General features: G+C 37.3%; 1 protein-coding gene and 1 pseudogene across 1 annotated transcript in view; both read left to right on the top strand.

Annotated features, from left to right (window-relative positions):
• LOC127549946 (serpin A11-like) overlaps positions 1-8252 on the top strand; it is a 31116-nt gene extending 22864 nt beyond the window's left edge. Inside the window, exons 3-4 of the mRNA XM_051978444.1 lie at positions 6048-6195; positions 6993-8252. Of these exons, the coding sequence (XP_051834404.1) occupies positions 6048-6195; positions 6993-7196 (352 nt within the window). The 3' untranslated portion in view covers positions 7197-8252. The remainder of the gene's footprint in view (positions 1-6047; positions 6196-6992) is intronic.
• A 2173-nt stretch (positions 8253-10425) lies between these two features.
• Positions 10426-17684, top strand: LOC127546720 (ras-related protein Rab-11B-like; annotated as a pseudogene).
• The last annotated feature ends 6003 nt before the right edge of the window (positions 17685-23687 follow it).

Genomic DNA, 23687 nt, shown 5'->3' on the forward strand with positions numbered 1-23687 from the left:
ATTGGCAATAACCTTACTTCCTATGCATTCAGAAACTTTGCATTTCCTGAAAATAACATTATAAACTCTTTCTACCTTTGCTATTATCATCTGGCCAATTTTTCCCCATATGAAAGCATAATCATTCCCCAAATATGCCTGCACTAAAGCATTATATGATACATTCTTATTTCTATTCTGATAATATCCCTCTATAGGGGCAAATAGTAAAGTGATTTTACAAACCTGATCATTCCACTTTTGATTATTTCTCCACCAATTTGGTTTGGAGTATCCTCCAGGCATATGGTTATTATGAGAGTCATTATGCCAGGATACATAAGTCTGATTCTGAATTGTGTGACAAAGTCTCTGCTGGATTCTCCAGTCCAGAAAAGGAGGATCAGCTTCTCTGGATTGCCATAGGTTACAATCCAAACAGGGCTGTATATTAGATTGAAGAAATGTTTGACAAAAAACTGCTGGGATAACTGGAAATTAGTATGGCAGAAATTAGGCATGGACCCACACTTAACACCATATACCAAGATAAGATCAAAATGGGTCTATGATTTAGGCATAAATAATGAGATTATAAATAAATTAGAGGAACATAGGATAGTTTATCTCTTAGACATGTGGAAGAAGAAGAAATTTGTGACCAAAGATGAACCAGAGGTCATTATTGATCACAAAATTGAAAATTTGGATTACATCAAATTAAAAAGCCTTTGTACAAACAAAACTAATGCAAATAAGATTAGAAGGGAAGCAACAAACTGGGAAAACATTTTCACAATTAAAGGTTCTGATAAAGGCCTCATTTCCAAAATATATAAAGAATTGACTCGAATTTATAAGAAATCAAGCCATTCTCCGATTGATAAATGGTCAAAGGTTATGAACAGACAATTTTCAAATGATGAAATTGAAACTATTTCCAGCCATATGAAAAGATGCTCCAAGTCATTATTAATCAGAGAAATGCAAATTAAGACAACTCTGAGATACCACTACACACCTGTCAGTTTGGCTAAGATGACAGGAAAATATAATGATGAATGTTGGAGGGGATACAGGAAAACTGGGACACTGATGCATTGTTGGTGGAGTTGTGAACGAATCCAACCATTCTGGAGAGCAATCTAGAATCATGCCCAAAAAGTTATCAAACTGTGCATACCCTTTGATCCAGCAGTGCTACTACTGGGCTTATACCCCAAAGAGATACTAAAGAAGGGAAAGGGACCTGTATGTGCCAAAATGTTTGTGGCAGCCCTGTTTGTAGTAGCTAGAAACTGGAAAATGAATGGATGCCCATCAATTGGAGAATGGTTGGATAAATTGTGGTGTATGAATGTTATGGAATATTATTGTTCTGTAAGAAATGACCAGCAGGATGACCACAGAGAGGCTTGGAGAGCCTCATTACATGAACTGATGGAGGCTTGGAGAGTTCATTACATGAACTGACGCTAAGTGAAATGAGCAGAACCAGGAGATCATTATATACCTTAACAATGATATTATATGAGGATGTATTCTGATGGAAGTGGATTTCTTTGACAAAGAGAAGATCTAACTCAGTTTCAATTGATCAACGAGGGACAGAAGCAGCAATACCCAAAGAAAGAATACTGGGAAATGAATGTAAACTGTTTGCATTTTGGTTCTTCTTCCCGGGTTATTTTTACCTTCTGAATCCAATTCTTCCTGTGCAACAAGAGAACTGTTCAGTTTTGCACACATATATTGTATCTAGGATATACTGTGACATATTTAACATGTATAGGACCGTTTGCCATCTGGGGGAGAGGATGGAGGGAGGGAGGAGAAAAGTCGGAACAGAAGTGAGTGCAAGGGATAATGTTGTAAAAAATTACCCAGGCATGGGTTCTGTCAATAAAAAGTTATAATTATTAAAAAAAAAAAAGATTGAAGAAATGTATGTTTTATGAGACTATGGACATAAAGCCTTTTTTACACAATTGGAGGATTGCAACATCAATTACTAATTAAATTGGCTAATGAAAAGTTTGTGAAAAGAGTCATATTTATAATGAAAATAAATAGGTTATATCAGGCTACAGCTGTCAAAGTTAGCATTTGTAGTAACACATAAAGGAGGATCTTTAGTAAGTGTTAGGATTCTTATAAGGTACTAAGTCAATGGAATTGATAGAGACAATAATTATCTAATTTAGCATGGTTCAGTATGATTGATCTGATCCTACAAGGAGATGTTATGGGCCAGAACTTGAAACAAGGTACTAAGTAGAATTGAGGAGACAGTGGTTAAATCTAGTTTAGGATTGATTTAATCCTACAACAAATAATGGTATCCTAGTGATATAATATTGGTGTATACTTAGTTTGGGATATATAAGGAAGAGGTCCTCAAGGGAGTTTTAAAAGGAGGGTTTTACTTTGCAAAGGATAAATCCTGACTATCCTGAAGGAAATTCTAAAGGACAACAAGTTACTTCTAAGGGAGAGGCAGTGCAAGGAGGGTATCAGTTGCCTTTCCTTGGACTGGGAGAAGTGAAAGAGTGTGTCCTGGGATAGATAGACCCCTATGGTTTGTTTGGAGCCCAAGGTTAAGCCCCTTGCTCCTTTTCCCTACAGGTTAGATCAATATCTGAGGCCCAATGATAACCTTTCTGACATTTAGGACATTTTTGCTTTGGTCTGGATCTAGCCTGGTCTCCATTTCTATATTCCTTTTTGAAATGTTCTGTATTTCCACATTTAAAACAAGTGACCTTATTGCCCTTATTCTTAACTGCTTGTTAAGTTTCTGCCATGAGATGTGCTTGATATGTCATAGATTTAACTTCCATACTCTTCCTAATCATCTGTACCAAAATAGCATCAGAGCAATAAAAATACTTTCTTATAATTAGTACCACAATTTTCTTTTCCTATTTGTCTAATAATTTCTTGTAAATCCCCTAAGTTACCTAAGGTTCTTTTTTGCTTTCTGCTTTATTCTGGCCACATAATCTGAATTTTTTTTTCCTTCTTACTATTCCACTTTTGTAAAACCTACAGTAGATTGTCTAATGGTCACTATCTCTTTCCAGGCCTGCAATGCACATCTTTGGATAACACATAAACCTCCAAAGCATACCCTATTTGAGTTCCTAGTAACATATTATGACATATTATAACCTATACCTAATAGCATGTCTAAATTAGGTACAGCAGCATCTTGTGTCCTCATCAAATCAAAATATACATTAGCACATTTCTCTGTGTTATTAGCTTTCCACTGAAAAAAAGTGTCCAGGTGACAAACATACTTTAGTGACCTGAAGCCAATCATAAGGGATTAACACATCTCCAGACAAGTTTTCTAATAATGTGACAATATAAGAGCCATGGGATCATAATTCATTACAGTTGATTTTAATTCTTTCAATTGGTTTAACTCCAGCTTTTGCTAAGTCCTGTTTCCTTGTGCATCCTCTATGACAAGGCAAATCATAAGATCCTTTGAATATATAGCTAAGTCTTTCAGGTCCTCTTTATTCTCAATAGCCATTTTGGGGGATGGGGTATGCAGTTCTATCTACTACAAAGGATTGTATGAAGGGCAGCATAAAGGAGTACTAGATAGAGCACCAGATGGGCTGCTCATTGCCTTTTCCCCTATTTCCTCCTCTTTTGAACCCTCATTTTGTTCTCTCATTATGTCTACATTTTCCTTTACCTCTCCTGGTTTTTGATAAGCAAATTTTTATAATGTTATACAAAGAGAGGGTATCAGAAGAAAAGGCTGGGGGGGAGGAGGGGGTCTTTCTCTTGGCATGCTTTGTATAACATTTCTCTGACCACTTCCCATTCACTAGGAGCAATTTGGAGGCTAGTCGAGAACAAGGGCACATTGTTGTAAACATCCTGCAGAAATGCTCTTAACTTAATTTTCTTAGCCCTTACTTCCTTTTTAATTTAACTAACTGTAAAAGTTTAATTCCCTTCATTTTTCAGTCCTTTGACTATCAGTGCTTGACATGATCAGGTTCCCACATTGGGTGCCATTTGTTGTGACCATCACAATACAAATGGACTAGTAGCAATTGAAAATAAGGAGATGGGGTTGCTGATAGTACAATAAAGCCATTTATTAAAAGAATTCATGCTGCTTATATACCTTAAAACCATAGGCTATTAAGAAAAGCATTGTTCTGTGACCAACCCTGGTTCCTGTTTTCTATCATATGATTCCCTGAAACATATTGTTATTTTCTGGAGATTCAATCTTGGGTAAAGTTCACAGGGCCCCAGGAAATGTGCCAGGGCCTTCGGTATTCTCATGATTTCAAGCTTAAATGCACCCTGATTTGTCTTAGGAGGAGGTTAAGTCCCAGTAATTGAAGTCTCTAGCTTCCTGGGAGTTCTCTATATTTTTGTTTTCAAGTGTTAAATCACAACTTTTCCATTGAAGTCCATCCCCTACAGACATTAAGAGAATCATTTTCAAACCTTTTCAATGGATCACAAAAGCATTAATAGAGGTCTATCCTCAGGTTTTTTGTTTTTTTTTTGGGGGGGAGGGGTCCATTTTCACTAGGTAGAGACTATTTAAGCATAAGTATTGGGTTCACATATATACTATGATGAGGCAGGAAAGGAAACTTTTCTGAAGAGAAGGGATAAGGAATAAATCTCTACTGGTTTCATCTGGAGCAGCAAGGTGGCACAATAGATAGAGCTCTGGATCTAGGGTCAGGAAGACTTGAGTTTAAATTTGACTTCAGACACTTATTAGCTGTGAGATCCTGTCTTTTTTTATGTTAAAATATATATAAAGTCCAATGTATTGTATACATATTTATACAATTATCTTGCTATACAAGAAAAATCAGATCAAGAAGAAAGAAAAAAGCTGAGAAAGAAAACAAAATGCAAGCAAACAACAACAGAGAGAGTGAGGATGCTATGTTGTGGTCCACACTCAGTTCCCACGGTTCTCTCTTTGGGTGTAGATGGCTCTCTTCATCACTGAACAAGTGGCACTGGTTTGAATCATCTCATTGTTGAAGAGAGCCACATCCATTAGAATTGATCTTTGTATATTCTTGTTGTTGCCATGAATAATGATCTCTTGGTTCTGCTCATTTCACTTAGTGTCAGTTAATGTAAGTCTCTCCAGGCCTCTCTGAAATCATTCTGGTGGTCATTTCTAAGAGAACAATAATATTCAATAACATTCATTTCATATACCATAATTTATTCAGCCATTCTCCAATTGATGGGCATCCATTCAGTTTCCAGTATCTTGCCACTACAAAAAGGGCTGCCACAAACATTTTGGCACATACACGTCCCTTTCCCTCATTTAAGATCTCTTTGGGATATAAGCCCAATAGAAACAGTGCTGGATCAAAGGGTATGCACAGTTTGATAACTTTTTGAGCATAGTTCCAAATTGCTCTCCAGAATGGTTGGATCCATTCACAATTCCACCAACAATGTATCAGTAACCCAGTTTTCCCCCATCCCCTCCAACATTGGTCATTATTGTTCTGGTCATCTTAGCCAATCTGACAAGTGTGTAGTGGTATCTCAGAGTTCTCTTAATTGCATTTCTCTGATCAATTGTGCAAATCATTTAATTTCTTTTTGCCTCAGTTTCCTGAGCTGTAAAATGGGGATAATAATACCACCTAACTTATAGTGTTGTTGTAAGGATCGAATGAGATAATATTTGTGAAAAGTACTCTAAATACAGTGCCTGACATCTAGTAGAAATCATAGTTACTACCTTCCCTTCCTTATCCTTATTTTAGTGGCTCAATTATAGAACTCTAAGAAAGGCTTATGTTATTTCAAGAAGTGGTATGTAGGTCATAGAAGTTGTCTGGCTAGTTACTTCCTTTTGGCTGTACTCCACCTTCAAGTGGCTGATACCACTCTCTCCCCACTCTTCACTGAAGTGTCATTTTCAAAATCTCATTCCTTACTCAAGTGGGGAAGGAAGAAGGGAGAGAAGAATAGTACTAGAACAATATGACTAATCAAACAGGACTTGTTTCTCTGTCTTTCTCCTTTTTTTACTTATGAAGTCTGCTAAATTTACATTTGCCAAAGTTTTCAATTTCTGGGATATATAACCTAGAAGAAATCCTTCCCAGAATGGGTTTTTCCAGCATATTCACTCCAAAGGTCAATCTATCCAACTTTACTGGACTACCACATCAAGCAGTCTCAAAGGTAAGGTGATAAATGTGAATAGTGTCTTCTTTCCTTTAACCTTTCAAAAGATTAGCTTTCATCTATCATATTTCCCTACTTGGACTCTATGCCCTCATACAACAGTCAACATGATTCCCTACTTCTCTGATTTTCTCAACAGCACTACATAAAATACTATATTCACAGCCATCAGTGCTAGATAACATGAAAACTCTGTCACACGAGCGATATTTGTGTCTTGACTTTTTTTCCTCTTGTGGGATTCCAAAGCCTATTGTTGTTGTAATTGTAATATCCTGGAAAAGGCCATCAGGGATTTCCAATCTACACTTTAGATTCTTGTTCAGCTGTTTTCTGCTCATGTGAATTTAGGAAAATGACTTCTGTTCTTTGACCCTCAGTTTCCCCAACTGTAAAATAAAGGGATAATATTTTTAAGGTCTCTTTCAGCTCTAAATTATATGACCTATTCCATTAATTTAGCTATTCTTTAGTTCCTACTCACTCATAAAATCATAATCCTTTTTGCATGGAAAGTAGCCTTAGAAATCATGATAATCCAACACCTGCATTTTATGGTGAAGAAATTAAGATTAAGAACATTTGCCAATTCACATTGTTATTAAGTGTCAGAAGTGAGATTTGGCCTCATAATTTCAATCTCCAAGTCTAGTCCTTTTTCTGCCATGCCATGGATATCTCATTTATTTTTGTTTTATTTATATATATCTGACCATATATTATCTGACTTTATATCATCACCCAGACCAAGAATTAAATTTTTTTTCCTATATACTATCTCCCCCAACCTGTAGGTACTACACCGAGTTGCTGTGGACATGAATGAGAAAGGCATCAAGGCAGCAGCCACCTCCACCTTTCTATCTCAGCCTGGGACTTTGAGTCAAGACTCTCCATTGACTGTTCATTTTGATAGGCCCTTCCTTCTGCTGATTTGGGAAGTGTCTGCCCAGAGTTTGCTTTTCCTTGGAAAAATTATAACCCCAATTGCAAAATGACTTTGGTAAGAAATAGGAGAATGGGAATCATTTCCAGTAAAGTCATTGGTTTTTTTAATCTCTGATTTTTCTTGCATAAAGTATGTATGGTACTCACAGGTATGAAATATTTCAATGATATCAACAACAGTAATAATAAAAATCATTTAGAAATTTTGTGGACATACAATATAACTTTTTGTGGTCTGATGCCCATGGACACTGTTTGTGGCCCTTTCTCTTCCCCATCCCATTACCACACTTTATAATTTTTCATTCATTCATCCATGCTCCTGGAATAGTGATTGAATTGTAGTAGGAGCTGAATAAATTCTTATTGATTGATTTGGTCATTCATTTATTATAAAATCATAAAAATAAAACTAAAGATATCTTAAAGACCACCTAGTCCCAGAATCACAGAATTTGAGTCAGAAGGAACTTCCATGATCATCTATTCTAATCCATGCCTAAAGTGCCCATTATAAAATATGCCATAAATTGTCATCCTGTTTCTGCTTGAAATTCTCTCACACATCACCTCTCAAGGCAATCATTTTTGATTAGTTATAATTGTTTTAGGAAGCTTTTTCTGATACCAACTTGAAATCTTCCTCTTTGTAACATTGTTTTCTAATTCTGCCCTATGAGGTCAAACAAAACTCACCATGACAATCACTGAATTACCTGGAGACAGTAATCATATCCTTCATCCTAATCTCCTCTTTTACAGACTATACATGGTCCTTTTCTACAACAAGCAACAAACAAAAACAGATTATATACATGCCCAAATCCTTTTACATAATCAGCCAGCCAATCAAAAAATATTTATTAAGCTTTCGTCAGCATTGCTCTGGGGATACAAAGAAAGGCAAAAAAAAACAAAAACAAAAACAAAGGCTTTTGATGGGTTTACATGCAAATAACTATAGATAGATTGGAGATAATCAAGAGAAAAAAGGCATTAATATTAAGGAAGATCAGGAATTGTGTATAATTATGTATAAGATATGGATTTTTTCCTGGAACTGAAAGGAAGCCAGGGAAACCAAAAGGTAGAGATGGAGGAGAAAATTCCAGGAATGGGGAGAGAAGTACTCACATGATACTCACAGGTATGAAATGTGCATGAAAATGCACAGAGTTTAAAGATGTACTGTTTTGTTCAAGGAACAGTAAGGAGAGTAGTGTCCTTGGATTGCAGAGTATATGTATGAGTATATTGCAGGGTAAAAGTCATGTGTAAGATTTAAAAGAGTGGGGGGAGAGGGTAAGTTGTGAATGGTTTTCAGTACCAGATAGAGGATTTTATATTTGATCCTAAGGCCGATAGGAAGCACCTACAATTTATTAATGAGGGAGGGGAGTCACATGGTCACATCTCACACTCAAAAGATAATTGCATTCTATCAGGAGATAGCACATGCATATTTAAGTATATGTAGAATAAATACAAACAATCAGTACAAAATAAATTGTTGTTCAATCATGTCTGGCTCTTTATGACTCTGTTTCAGGTTTTCTTGACAAAGGTACTTGCCATTTCCTCTTCCTACTCATTTTACAGAAGAGGAAACCAAGGCAAATAGGGTTAAATGATTTATCTAGGGTCATACAATTAGTGAGTATGTAAGGCCAGATTTGAAAATCAGACCTTTCTGACTCCAGGCCTGGCACTATCCCCTGAATCACCTATCTTCACAAAGTAAAGACAAATAGTTAAATATGAGATTATTCAGTAAAGAAGGAATCAGAGGCTAGAAGATGATAAAAGGCTTCATGCTGAAGATGATGCTGAAGAGAGACAGGGACTATGAAGTTTAAGTGAAGTAGAATTGTAGAAGTAGGGAATAAGCAATAAAAAGGTGTAGAGGAAAGAGATAGAGAACCCTATAGGAGGACAAGATAAACTTGGCAGGATTATAAAGTGGGGGAAAGTATTTTTTTCTTTTTGGTGATTCCAGAAAAAAATAAGTCAGGGCCAGGTTGTGAAAGGTTTTTAAAGCTAAGCAGAGGAGTTTCTTGTAGTCCAGTAACAAGAGAAGTACATGAAATTGGACTCTATTCATTGTTTTTTAGTCATGTTGGACTCTTATTAAAGTGGTCTGAAGTGATGAAAGAGCCCTGGGGGAAGAGGGTGGAGGGATTGAAAGAGAAGATCTTTATCTACATTGATTCCTGAGAAGTCTTTCCTGGGTCTTTACTCAGCAATTTAAACCATGGAGAAAAGGGGGCAATCAAAGTCTCTCCCTTTGGGGTCAACAAATGGAAGAATTTTTCCAGTGCCTCCCACCAAAACACAATTATTTATGGAGTATATCAGTGCCCACCAGAGTTATGATGCACCCTTGACCAAATTTAATAATTAAACTGATGGCCTTACAATAATAATTGGATATAAGGGCCATGATTCCATTTGGCAGTGAATGAACATACATATGATCTCCTTAAACACAAGTTAGGATACAGTGTTCCTCATACTAGTCAGAGCACTGACCTCCAAAGGACTAGTGAAATACAATTGCATATTATTCCTAACTTATCTCTGAGAAATTTATTATACTGGTCTTTTCCCTTATCTCGAGGCAGTTGATACCTATATGGGAATGACATTTCTGCATTAGTCAAATCTACCTACCACCATGTTAACCACTATTAAAGCTCTTAATCCATCTTTTCTAAGGGATCATTTTTCATTATTGCCCTTGGTCAGATCACCTTGACTACATTATAAGAAAGGTATGAGATTGTATTTACCACCATCCAGTTTTGGGGTTTTTTTTTGCACTACATACACATACTCTGACAGCTAGCCTTGTTAAATACTTTAATAGGGTTCCCAAAACATTAGCTTTGTCATCATGGTTGGTTGTCTCACCTCCTAAAAACTATGTCTTCAACAAATTAATAACTAGTGACAGAAAAGGTTCTCCATTCCAAAGATTTCTCAGTTGCAGCTTACAGAAAGACCTATCTAATGAAGTGTTTGAGATTCATGGTTCATAGATTGAAAGAATTCGAGGAGATTCTCTTATAGTCAGAAAACACTTTATTATGCCAAACCTGACAAACTAATCTCTAAAGGAGTCAAGCAATTAGAAAGAGTTTGGGACAGTTTTTCTATACTGAAATTTGGGTCTTCCACCAATATAGCCGACAAGGGGAGAACAAGGTCCATATAAGGAAGAATCCAGGATGTCTTTTAGCAAGGAATTATCAATCAGACAGGATGAGGTTTTTGTAGGAGATGAATAAGGAGCAACTGGTAAGAGGTTTTATTGTTTCACATTCCTTAGCTAGATATAGTTGTGGGAATCCCTTCTTGTCAGCACAGATCCTTTGTAAAAGAATTTACGAACCTGAAAAGTTAGACTAGCAAAAAGAAGTTTATTGTTGGAACTGAGAAGTCAGCCTTTGCTAGGAAGACTTTGCTAGAAGAACTTCCTCAGTTGCAAGGTGAAGTTCAGAGAAATCCTGACAGAGGTAAAGAGGGGTGTGGTCCTATTAGGGAAACAGGTGAGAGAGATAAAGAGGGGTTAATGCTGAAAAGAGAATATCTTCTTAGCAGGCAGAGGGTCCTTGCAGGCAGCTATGCCAACAAGAGAGAGAGAGAGGTTCTTTGGCATGGCATGTTCCTATTTTGGGGCCTCTGCGAGGAATGAGCCCCAAGTTGCCCATTTTGTAATTTGAAACTTTGTCTAGGACCTGGGGGCAGTTTGAGTTGAAATCAGAAGGAGATCTTCAAATTGAATAGAAGTTTCAGTTAAATGAGATTACTGCCCCCAGGCCTAGATTTCCAGTAGAATGGGGCAGCTTACTGGGATCCAATTTTCAACTCAATAGAGGTAGATAGAAATCTAGATCTCCAGCTTGGGTTAAGTAGGAGTGGCCTGGACTCAACTAGCCCCACCAAGATAACAGAATGAAACCACTTTATCTTGATTCTCTGAGGCTGAGTTTTTCCCCTTCAAGGAGTTTCTCAAGAATTTACCTCATGGTCCCCCCCCAAGTCAGGACAGTGTCGGGGTTCCCCCATCAAAGCCAAACCCTACAATTTCTAGTCTTCATTGTCTTTCATTTTGGGCCACTCCTTCAAGGAGGCATTAAATATTTTGCTTTTCTTTTATTTTTGTTATATCTGTAGTTCATGGTTTTTTTCCTCCAGTATTTGTCTATGCCAGAATCTTGTATCTCCAATATTAGGATTATGCAGTAACAATCCTTTGGCCATTTAAATAATAGAAGGTCTTCAAGAACAAGGGAATCAAACTCAAGTAGAAACAAATCCCTGTGGTTTACTTAAAAAAATCAAATTAACATTATGGTGAATTTGTGTTTGTTTGTTTTTTAAACACTTTCCCCTTAAGAATATAAACTCCCTGAGAGCAGGGACTGGCTATGTCTATTGAGAGGCAGAAATTCTTCTATAACATCCAATTAATAGATAATCAGGGGAGGTGCTTGCGCTTCAGGAAAGGAAATAAAACACTGTCTTTGTTGTTCCAAAAGTGTATTTGCTAACCTATGCATATATTCTTGCAAGAATATAAAACAAATATTTCCTGCATTCATCAGAGAGTCAGTGGACTTCTTGTAAGATGTTTTGTTTTTTACATACCTGAACTCAGATTTTCTGGCTCTAAATATATTCCACTTTCTGCTAGAATAAGCATCATACCTTTAAACTGGCACAATTTTAAGAAACTGATGAGTCATTGGAGGTACCACAGAGAGAATGAAGATAACTCTTACTGGACATAATTGCTTATATCCATATCCATATCCAGGGCACCATAAAGCATGATTGCTTTATTGGATGTTTCACACAAACTTTAAGAGGAAGCTTCATCATTTCAGCTTCAGTCAGCTAACCATTTTTAGATAAGAAAGGGAAATATTGATAAAAGCTAACATTTACAAACAGCATTTTAAGGTTGCAAAGCATTTCACAACTATTATCTCATTTGATCTTCATAACAATCTTGAGAGGTGTATTTGACCTCAGATTTCCTGATTTCAGAAAGATCTCACCTAGATGCATATAGAAAGAAAACTTGCATTTTCTGGCTACTTTCCTGGACTTCATCATCTTCAGAGATTCATCATTCTTTAAGATGAAATTAACTTGGAAACTCAAATCTCCTTGGATTATTTCCAGTTCCACCAAGTAACTTACCCCTACCTTTACCTCCCCACACACACACCCCTTTCTGAACTTTATAATGTATCCTTTTTTCAGATTTTGGGTCTTGAAAATAAGGACCATTTTATGTCTTTCCTCTATATCCCTTAGTATAATGCCCGGCACATAATGCTTAATAAATGTTTGTTGACTTTGACTCTGGCTTTAATACATACTCAAGGATAAAACAATTCATTTCACCAGATTTACTAAAATACTTACTCTGTGCAGAATCACTGCCCTTGTTACTCAACAAATGAATCAGCCAAATTAGAATGATAGTGGTACACAGAATGTCCTCCAAGTACAAGATCAATACTGGCCTTTGGGCAATGGACAGCCCTAATCTTTCTGTTCTGTTTGCAGAAGTTCAAGTTCAAGGGTCTACTTACTCTTCCCACACAAGAGACATCAACTTATGCATAGGGACACATATACCCACTAACAAACAATACCCATTTGTCATTAATTATGCTCAAATCCATACTCTGAGTCTATTGGCTCCTTCACAAGCATTGTCCTTTTTCTTACAATTTTCTAGGGACTCAACACTATATCAAGATATCTTAATCTACATCTTCTGATCGCTCTCCAAATACCAGTATCACTATGGAGCAGGGCACCAGAAACCTATAGTTTCAGAGCCCCAAGAATCAGCAGAATAGGCTCACTAATGCTAGCACAAGTTAGCACTCTGTACTCTTCAAAATCCTAGCAGATCCACAAGCAACTCAAACTCAATGAGTCTAAAATGGTCCTTGTCATCTTTCCCCTAAACTCACCCCTCTTCAAAACTTCATTATTTCTATTGAGGCTCCTGTCATTCAGGTTCAGAATTCCAGCCTCATGGTAGACCCTTCTTTTGCTTTTATACTCCATGTTCACCCAGCAGTCAAATGTTGGTATTCCTATATTTTTCCACATGTGTTTCACATTCATGTCCTTTCTACTCACATGGCTATCACTTTAGTGTGATGTAATTATTCTTGGACTTTTGTCATAACCTTCTAATAACTATCCCTGGCTAAATTTTAAAATAATCTTCATAAATATGACTACTTTATATTTCCTTTAAGTCAAGGGTTCTTAGTCATTATTGTTTTGTGGATCTCTGATAATGTGGGGAAGGCAATAAACCTCCCCTCAGAATGATGATTTTAAATGTATAAAATAAAATATATAAAATTACAAATGAAATGAAATATTTTGAAATGTGTATATGTACACACTCATGTAAAATATATACATATATGTGTGTGTATGTGTGTATATGAGTTCATAGGCTCCATGTTAATAATACCTCCCTAGATATCTCTGACTGCTCCTTTTCACTGATTCATCATTCATATCATACCCCCTAATTGTAAGTGTACCCAAAACTCTATCCTAAAGTCCCTTTATGTTCATTCTTTCCTTTCTTCTCTTCCCTAGGAAGATTCCGAGAGACCCTTACTACTTCTCTGGACTTATCCTATCAAAGTATCCTCAATGTTTGAATGACATTTCAGACGTAAGAGATAGCTAGTACAATAACATGGAGATGGAGGTGAAAATAGAGATGGGATCAAAGCCAGCACTGAGTTTGGGCCAGTTCAAACTCCTTATCCAAGGCCAGAGTTACCAGAGAGGACAAGAGGAGGGACCAGGACCTAGTCACCCCATTCAGAATTGTGTCAGGATCACAGCAGCAATGTACAGCCTGCAAAGGGGAAAGAACCAAGATCTAGTTGTACCATCCAGTATGATGGAATTAGAGAATAAACTAATGCAACAGATTAGATAAACAAAATCCTGAAGCAATCAAATAGTAGTAAAGTACTCAAAAAATTCTAGACTATTGGGATAAAGAGTATTCAACAAAAACTGCTGAAAAATGGAAAAAACTAACAGAAATTATGTTCAGACTAACTTTGCACATTTTATAAGTTCCAAATTAATTCATGACAAAACATCATGTCATAATAACTTAGAGAAGAAATGAGTGAGATACCTTTTACATCTGTAGACACGGAGAGTTCTTGACCAAAAAGGGAATCAAAATGATCAAAATATATAAAATGAGCAATTTTAATAGCATTAAATTAAACAACATTTTCATAAATACATTAGAAACAGAATTAGAAAATAGATAGTTAACTGGGAAACATAATAAGAGAAATAATATGAAATAAAAATAAAAAATACAACAAAATAAATAAAAGTTTAAAAATAAAATAAATATTACAAATAAGAGAAATATAAAAAATATATAATAACTATAAGGTTCTACCTCACACCTCTTAAATTGACAAGTATGACAAAAGATGAAAATTTCAATTGTTAGAGGACAGGCACATAAATATGATGTTGGTAAAACTATGAAGTGGTCTACCAAGCATTCTGGGGAGAAATGGAACCATGACCCAAAACACCAAAGCTTAATCTTCATAAATATGACTACTTTATATTTCCTTTAAGTCAAGGGTTCTTAGTCATTATTGTTTTGTGGATGTCTGATAATGTGGGGAAGGCAATAAACCTCCCCTCAGAATGATGATTTTAAATGTATAAAATAAAATATATAAAATTACAAATGAAATGAAATATTTCATTTCACTAAATGAATTCCCTCAAAAAAAGTTAAGGAAAAGGAGAAAGGATGCATGTATACATAAGATTTCATAGCAGCACTTTTTGTTATAGAAAAAACTGGAACCAAAGTAATGTCCATCATTTGGGGCATAGCTAAACAAATAATGGCATATAAATATAATAAAATAATATTGCACCAAAAGATTGTAAACTCCTTGAGATCAGAGATTATATTTTGCCTATGTTTTAATCTCTACTGTTTAGCTCTGTGCCCAACACATGCCAGAAGCTTAATAAAATCTACTTAATTAATTGAGTAACAAAAGAGCTACATTCAAAGAAATCTAAGAAGACTTATATGAATTTATGCAGAGTGAAATGAATAGAACCCAGAAAAAATTCACATAATATGACTACAGTAATTTAAGTGAAATTACTTTAAAAGATTAAAAAAGTCTGTAAAAGTGAAAATGGTTTCAGAAGACTCAATTGTTGGAGTTCTTGTTCTTCTTTATAAATAATAATATAAGAAGGTTCTCTCTGGGGAAGAAAGGTAGGTTTCTTGGGGAGGTTTTCTGGAGGCAGCCTTAGTTTCAGTTGAAAGTAATAATCACCCAAAATGCAGCTAGGTGATAAAAGTTCAGATCTTTTATTGTCTCTAATATAGCCCGGTTAGCTTAGAGACCTATCTCTCTGCTTGGTTCCAAGAACTCCCTCTGAATGTCTCCAAATCCAAAGGTTTGTCCTTCAGCCTCTGCCTCTGCTTTCTTCAGCCTCCAGCCAGCACAAAGATGGAATGAATCTCTGGTCTCCTTCACTTGGGGCTCGGCTAGCTTTCTGGCGAGTCTTTCAGACCAGCTTGGTCTCAGTGGAGGAAGTGCAGGAGCCCAGCCACCACAAAGAGCCTTCTGAATCTCCCGCTCAACTCCCAACTCGTAGCTTCTTCCTCTGAAAACTCTTCTTCTGTGGAAAATATTCTCCTGAATCACTCTTCACTGGCTTATATATGACTCTTCTGAGAGAATGGGATTATGGGTTTTCTCCCATAGTGCTCTCTGACCCTAAGAGCTTCAAGGGAGATGTGAATTCAGATATCTCATACTAAACCCTGAAATTTCCCAAAGCGTGAACTCCAAAGAGTAAAGGTGCAAACACAAGCATTGTATTAATTAGTTCTACTTAGTACCTTGTTTCAGGTTCTGGTCCAAAACATCTTCTTGTAAGATCAGACGAATAATCTATCAACTCTAATGAGTTAGCAGTTTGTAAAAATTCCAACATTCAATGATCAGTACTTTTTCCAACACCTAATGGATAGTTTTGCAAAGTGTAGTGGCAAAATGAGACATATATTTTCAGATGCAGTGTTTGCTTTTGCCTGATTATAATTATCTATTACAAGGGAAAGTTCTGTAGGTAAAAGATTGGGGATTGGGGCAAGGAAATTTGATGGATAATGACATTGACACCAAAAAAAAAAAAAAAAGAAGAAAAAAGAAAAAACATCAATGAAACTTTAAAAATTGGTGATACAAACAGAAGAACTTTGTTGTTCTACTAGGTTAAATTATATACAATTTTACTTTTGTTGTAAGAAAAAACTATATGTAATAGGAATTTACAGTTTAATATATAATTATTTTATTCTTTGTATACTGAAATATTTGTGTTTGCTGATATTTGTTATATTCATAATAAAAAGAAAGATATAAAATTTATCTTCATTCACAAAAATAAATTGAAGGAAAATTGTTTCTATATTTATCAGTTCTAGTAAATTCCATAATGACTTAGTGGAAGCTGTTAAAAAACCTCCTCTTTACTTTCTCTAGAAATATTGAGAAAATGGGGCAACTAGGTGGCGCAGTGGATAGAGCACCAGCCCTGAAGTCAGGATGACTAGGGTTTAAATCTGGCCTCAGACACTTAACATTTCCTAGCTGTGAGACCCTGGGCAAGTCACTTAATCTCAATTACCTCAGCAGAAAGAAAGGAAGAATAAGGCAAGAATATTGAGAAAAAAAATACTTTTTTCTCTAATATCTTTTTCATATTTCTTGGGTAAAGCCCTTTGGAAAGGTAGCCTATAGAAATGATTAAAAGGCAATTTCTGAATCCCACCGGAAGAGCCGAGACAATGGGGACCCGTGCTGATCAGTGACTCTGGGATAGATAGAGAAGAGCAATCTCCTTTTGCGATTCACTCGAAACAAATTCAGTTTGGAGAGTAAGAGTGCCATCGATGTGGAATTTGCTACCAGGAGCATCCAGGTGGAGAGGAAGATTATAAAAGCCCAGAATTGGGACACAGCTGGTCAGGAGCGGTATCGGCAATGAGGGACTGGGGGAGCCCCGTTGGTCTATGACATTGCCAAGCACCTGACGTGCTTCCAATGTGGAACACTGGCTGAAAGAACTCCGTGACCATGCTGACAACAACACTGTCATCACGCTGGTGGGGAACAAGAGTGACCTGCACCATCTCCATGCTGTGCCCACGGATGAGGTCTGGGCATTCACAGAGAAAAACAACTTGTTTTTTATTTAGACGTCAGCCTTGGATTCAACCAATGTGGAAGAAGCCTTTAAGAACATTCTCACAGAGATTTACTGCATGGTATCCCAGAAGCAGATTGCTGCCTGCTCTGCACATGATGAATCTCCTGACAACAATGTGGTAGACATCAGTGTCCCCCTTTCCCCCAACTGATGGACAGAAATCCAACAAACCCCAGTGCTGCCAGAATCGGTGACCACCCACGCCCAGAGGGGCCTTCCCTGCCTACCCTTACCTCACTGTGCTTCAGTTAGAAATGTGTGTGCACATCTTGCAGTTATTGCCTATGATTCAGTGACTCTTTGTCATCCTCCATTCTTCCCCCATTCCCACCACCCATTTCTGAACATTAATTGTAGGCCTAACTCCCCTTTCAGGCTCCCAGGGAAGTGGGCTGACTTTGGGCCTGGTCGCGCAGGCTCTGCCCCCAGAGGATCATTTTGTTGTTTAGTGATTAGTGAGAGGAGGAGGAATCAAGACCTCATGTATCAAGGCTAAAGACATACCTACACTGATTTGCTTTTGCATTTAGCCCAACTTTTTCATAAATCCTTAGATCTCTGGGGAACATGGGGAGCAGGGAAGGGAGGAGGTTGCTGAACTTAAAGAGGGAAAAAATCTTTTCTTCAGATGACCTGTTGTGTCCAATTAGGATCCTGTGATGAGCACTGGGGTTCTCATTTGGTGGCTGAAGACTCATGGTGAGGTGGCCATTGACATGCTTCCCAGAGTTTCTACCTCATTTGGGGTTAGTCTTTGGGTCTGGTGCTAGGGAGAGTGATTGTTGGGAATCTCTTGGCTCAAGGAGGAAGTCCAGAAGGCCAAAGGCAGGCTGAAATGATGGAATGGTATGTCAGCTACCAGAGAGAATCCTCTTCCTCAACCTTAGCATCTAGCAAGTGCTGGCCCTTCCTTTGTGGCCCCTCCTATCCCAGAATCCTAACCAGCTTCAGCCTGTGCAGACCCTTGTTAACCTCCTTTTTGCCCACAGCTCCCTCTCCAACTCACCATCTTGAAAACCATTTGCAAGGGAAGCAATATTCTCATATTTTGAATATAACTGCACTTAGAGTTTTGGGGTTTTGTTATTGCAGAAAAACATAGATTCTGCATACATTTCGTAAGATTTATGCCAAATCATAGCATCTCTACCCTTTCCCTCACCCTTTTATTTTTTGACAATTGACTCTCGGCTATAATTTTTCTTGACCTATTTACTAAAATGTATACTATTTCCTGTATGCGACAGTGTTCCTTTGCCCTTGTTTCATTTCCTCAGTGCCAGGATACTATTTGCAACAGTTATACTTTCCTGATGTCCACTAGCCTCAACAAGCAATCTTGACCACTACTCACCCCCGTCTGATACAACAAGAGAAACCTGGTTACACTCCCACTTTCTAGCAGGTCAGATGGTGCAGTCAGGCTGTGAGCTTGCTCCAGCCGCCAACGGAAGAGGGAGGACTGCTTGGCTGTGTCTCTGAGCACATTGGCTGTAGGGTTCTTTCTGGAGTATGGTGCCTTACCCAAGCCCCTTTGCTAGTTAGGATCTTGGTGGGCTTCTGAGTGGTGCACTAGCCACTAGCAGAAGTGGTGCAACTTATACCTTCTGAATGGGTGACCAGGGATAAATAGAGCTAACATTTCAGGCATTGTTTGAAAGCTAGCTAGCTTTTGTAATAAGTTGGAGGATTTTTTCCTCCAATTGTGCATGTAAAAGACAAAGACATTTTCCCACGGTTGTTTGATAACCTGTTGGAGTTGTCCTAGGATCCTTGCCAAATGAAAACTAGCTGTTCTGGAATATTTAGCTTTCAAGGAGTGTGTCCTATAGACTCAGGAAGGTATTCAGAGAACTGGTTTTGTTCCTCTCCTTCAGGGAAGAGTTTCGTTAATGAGTCTCCCAGGCTTGAATTTCAGTTAGCTGCCAGCTTTGGAGCACCAGTTGCTCCATGACTAGAGAGGAAGTCTCTTCCTCTCATGAAGTGCAAGGTACCAGAGGTCACCAGTGTTGCTGCTCTTTGGAAGTGACTGGAATAGAATAGATAAGAGTCCATTGGGGTTTGGGAGTCTGTCCTACAGTGAATCTGTGCTTTCACTGCCCTTAAAGGTGAGATAGAGCCTTAGTCTCTGTCCTGTTGGCTAAGTTGTATTGGCTTAAAAGTAGGCACTGCATTTGCCCTTTAATGTAGTTTCTTTGCTTTGTCATCCCTGGGCTACTTTTAATGTACTGGTCTTGTAAATTTATAGGGAGTTTGCTCTTCATGGAGGAAAGCAAATGATCTCTGCTCAGCTGCCCAAGAATCGTTCATGTTGTTGGAGTCACAAACTGCCCCTCCTTTGAGAAGAAGTCAGGCTCTGAGATGCTGTTTCTTTTCTTTGAAATACCCTGTTCCAGGTCTGCATGAAAGTTCAAGTCGAGGCATTATATTCCATACCCCTTGTTCAATGTCCCTTGACTTGCTTCTCAGCTTTATAACAGGCAATTATTCCAGCTCTCAACAATTTTTCCATCTGGCCCAAGGCTTGAGCTGAGACTGGAGCTTGTTAGTATGGGTTGGTAGAAATTTTAACTTGATGACATTCCAGGACCCCTGCAAGGCTCTAGGAATCAACTTCTTCTGCTGGCCCTGGGTAGGAACAACTGTTGAAACTCAGGCTTAGTTTCAACCTGCCTTTCTGTAATTTCTAAGAAGATGATAGAGATGGAGTTATGGCTATGGCAGGGGTAGAGTTCTGGGAGGAACACAGCAAATTAGTTATTCAGGATTCAGGCCTCTCAAGACACCATCAGGTTCCTGACAGGTTATTTCTTTCAAACCAGGATCAGAGTCAATGAAAGGAACGACAGACTCTGGAACACCCTTCTTGGTTATGACTTCCTTGACTAAATTACTCAAGTTTCACCAGCTTAAGAGGCCTTCATACAAAGCCATTCACCAGGGCAGTGTGAAATAACTTAGCTATGCTGTCCTGGGTAGCTGTCTTTCAGGGCCCTGCTGCTACTATCTGATTTCTTACATAGGGATGAAGATTAAGGTCTTTTATTTTTTTGGCCTCTTCTTTCATTATCCCTTTGGATGATCCAGGTTAGGAGTAGGGCCTTGGCCATGAGACAAGCAGACCTAGGGCCATCTGGTGCCTTTTGCTTAAGGTTTGGGGTTGGCCTTTCCCCACCTCTTCCTTGGCATTATTGATCCCCAATTCCACTTTGGTAGCATACTTCAATCTGCTACCTACTGACTTTCTTTGGCAGCTAACTTGTAAATAGGTATTGGAAAAGTTACTGCCTGGGAAAAGAGACTTTTGACACATGTGTCATAAGGCAGAAAAAGTGAGCCATGTGGCTTGAGAAATACCCCTAAATTATGAGGGATTTAGTATCCTAGCTCATGGACTGTCCTGGAAGAGGCTTTTCTTTGGAGTGACAGTGTGGCAAGCCGTCAGAGGCCTGAGCCAATTAACAACAGCTAAGAGGAAGTATACCTGGTGGGGGGGGGGGGGGGTGAACTGACCAGAACCCCTCACTCCCCACCCCACCAAGACCCATCCTCTAGAAGTACAGGGAGGGTGTCTAAGTTAGCTATAGGGAATTTTCCTGACACAGGCCAAATTTCTGGATGTGGTTAGATTGGTCAATAGTGGACATTGCTGAGTAATTGCTCTGCCACCAACAGGCTTAGTCTGCATGGGAAAGCCAGGGCTAGTGCAGACCTTTCTGCTCGTTCATATATCTGTTTCTTCTGCTTCACACCACTTGTGTTCAGTTCAGTGCAAACCATAAGACTTTGAACATCTCTCTTACAAGCTCAAAATGACTGGGATATAGATCAACATCAAATTAAGTAAAAATGTTTTTGACAGATTAGTACTTTAAAACAAAGTACACTAGTAGCATTCATATTTTTTTCTTCTACAAATTATATCATCTTGCTATAAATCCTTTGTAGTTCTATCATGTGTACATGATGCCAATAAATATATTGAAAGATTCATTTTTGTGCATATCTATTGTTATATCTATAATCTATTATATTAAAGATTTTATAAGGAGATTTGCTATATTTTTAAATAGAAATCAGAAATGCTCTTTTAGAACTGAAACATGGTAATAGAAATATCCATCTTGTAAAATATGACAATTCAAAAATTGAATTTTGAATCTAATTTCAAATTTTAATTAAAGAGCTACATGGACCTTATAAATTTAAATTAAAATCTCCCTAAATAATTTCCCTGCCTATAGCAAGGCTAAGATAGCTGAACCCTCTCCCTCCTCACAAGAATGGACCATTAGTGATTTAGAAACCATCTTGAAAACCACAACTCACAAAAACTAAGAATATTTAGAATATACTTTAAATTGTTTGAAGGTTGCTTATGAATGATACAAGAGATTTGCCTGGTGCTTGCTTCTTAATATCATAATTCTAAATCCTATGTTGATTTTAAAAACCACCCCACTGACAAACTCTTGTTTCCTTATGGATCCCCATCAGAGAAATAATGTTGGATCATTCTGGGCAGGTCATCTTTCACATTCAAAATGGTAACTTTGTACTTACTCAGATAATGTTACTGTTGATTGTTATTATGCATTCAGAACTGCACAGACATCCGAGAGAACAGAAAAGTCACTTCATTTTAAGAGAAGTCCAAATTCAGACTAGCCTTGATATAGCTTTAATATTTTATGCTTTGTGGATGGATGCTTTCTAAAATTGCTTTTGTGTGTGTAATTCCTTTTTAAATTATTTTTTCATTAATTTATTATTTTAACATACATTGCTTTGTGAATCATATTGGAAGGGAAAAATTAGAACAAAAGGAGAAAACAATGGGAGAGAAAAAATAGAAAAAAAGAAGTGAAAATGCCATGCATCAATTTACATTCAATCTCCATAGTTCTTTTTCTGAATGCAGATGGCATTTTCTGTCCAAAATCTATTGGGATTGCTTTAAATCAGTGAACCACCCAACTATTTCATAGTTGATCATTATATATTCTAGTCATTAGAAGATTTCCTTTTTCTCTGTTTTATTTATATGGCTATTTAGACATATAAAATTTCCCCTAAGAACTGCTTTGGCTACTTCCCATAGGTTTTGGTATGTTGTCTCATTATTGTCATTTTCTTAGATGAAATTATGGATTGTTTCTGTGATTTGTTGTTTGACTCATTTTTTAGAATTAGATTATTTAATTTCCAATTGGGTTTTAGTCTATCTTTCCCTGGCCCTTTATTAAATAGAATTTGTATTGCATTGTGGTCTTATAATGAAGCATTTACTATTTCTGCCTTTCTGCATTTGATTTTGAGATCTTTGTGTCCTAATGCATAGTCAATGCATGTGCTGCTGAGAAAAAGGTGTATTCCTTTCTGTCTATATTAAAATTTCTCCAGAGGTCTATCATATCTAGGTTTTTCTGGGATCCTATTAACCTTCCTAGTTTTTTTCTTATTTATTTTGTGATTAGATTTGTCTGATTCTGAGAGGGGAAGGTAGAGGTTTCTCACTAATAAATTTTGTTGTTTTTTCCTATAACTGGCTTAATATATTTTCTAGGAATTTGTAGGGTCTACCACTTAGTGCATATGCATTTAATATCATTACAACTTCATTGTTTAAAGTGTCCTTTATGGAGATGTGCTTTCCTTCCTTATCCATTTTAATTAGATATATTTTTACTTTTGCTTTATCTGAGATCAGAATTGTTACTTCTGCTTTTTTTACATTAGCTGAAGCATAATAAATTTTGTTCCAGCTTTTTACCTTTACTCTCTATGTGTCTCTCTGTGTCAAATGTGTTTCTTGAAAAGAGCATATTGTAGGATTCTGTTTTTAATGTATTCTGCTATTCACTTCTATTTTATGGGAGAGTTCATCTAATTTCCACTCACAGTTATGATTACCAGTTCTGTATTTCTCTCCATCCTATTTTTGCCCCTGTGTATATTTTTGTTCTCTTTCCACTCTGTGCTTAGTTGTACTATTCTTCTCTAAAATGTAATCTTCTATTATTGAGATTTTCTTGGGGTCTCTGGAGGCATCCTTAGTTTCAGTTCAGTAATCACTCCACATGCAGCCAGGAATTAAAGTCCAAATCCTTTAGTCTCCTTCAAAGTCTTGTCTCCTTCACTTGGGGCTCAGCTAGTTTTTCTGGAGGCTTATCTCTCTCCTTGGTTCCAAGAGCTTC

Source organism: Antechinus flavipes, chromosome 2 (assembly GCF_016432865.1).
Source record: "Antechinus flavipes isolate AdamAnt ecotype Samford, QLD, Australia chromosome 2, AdamAnt_v2, whole genome shotgun sequence".
NCBI lineage: Eukaryota > Metazoa > Chordata > Mammalia > Dasyuromorphia > Dasyuridae > Antechinus > Antechinus flavipes.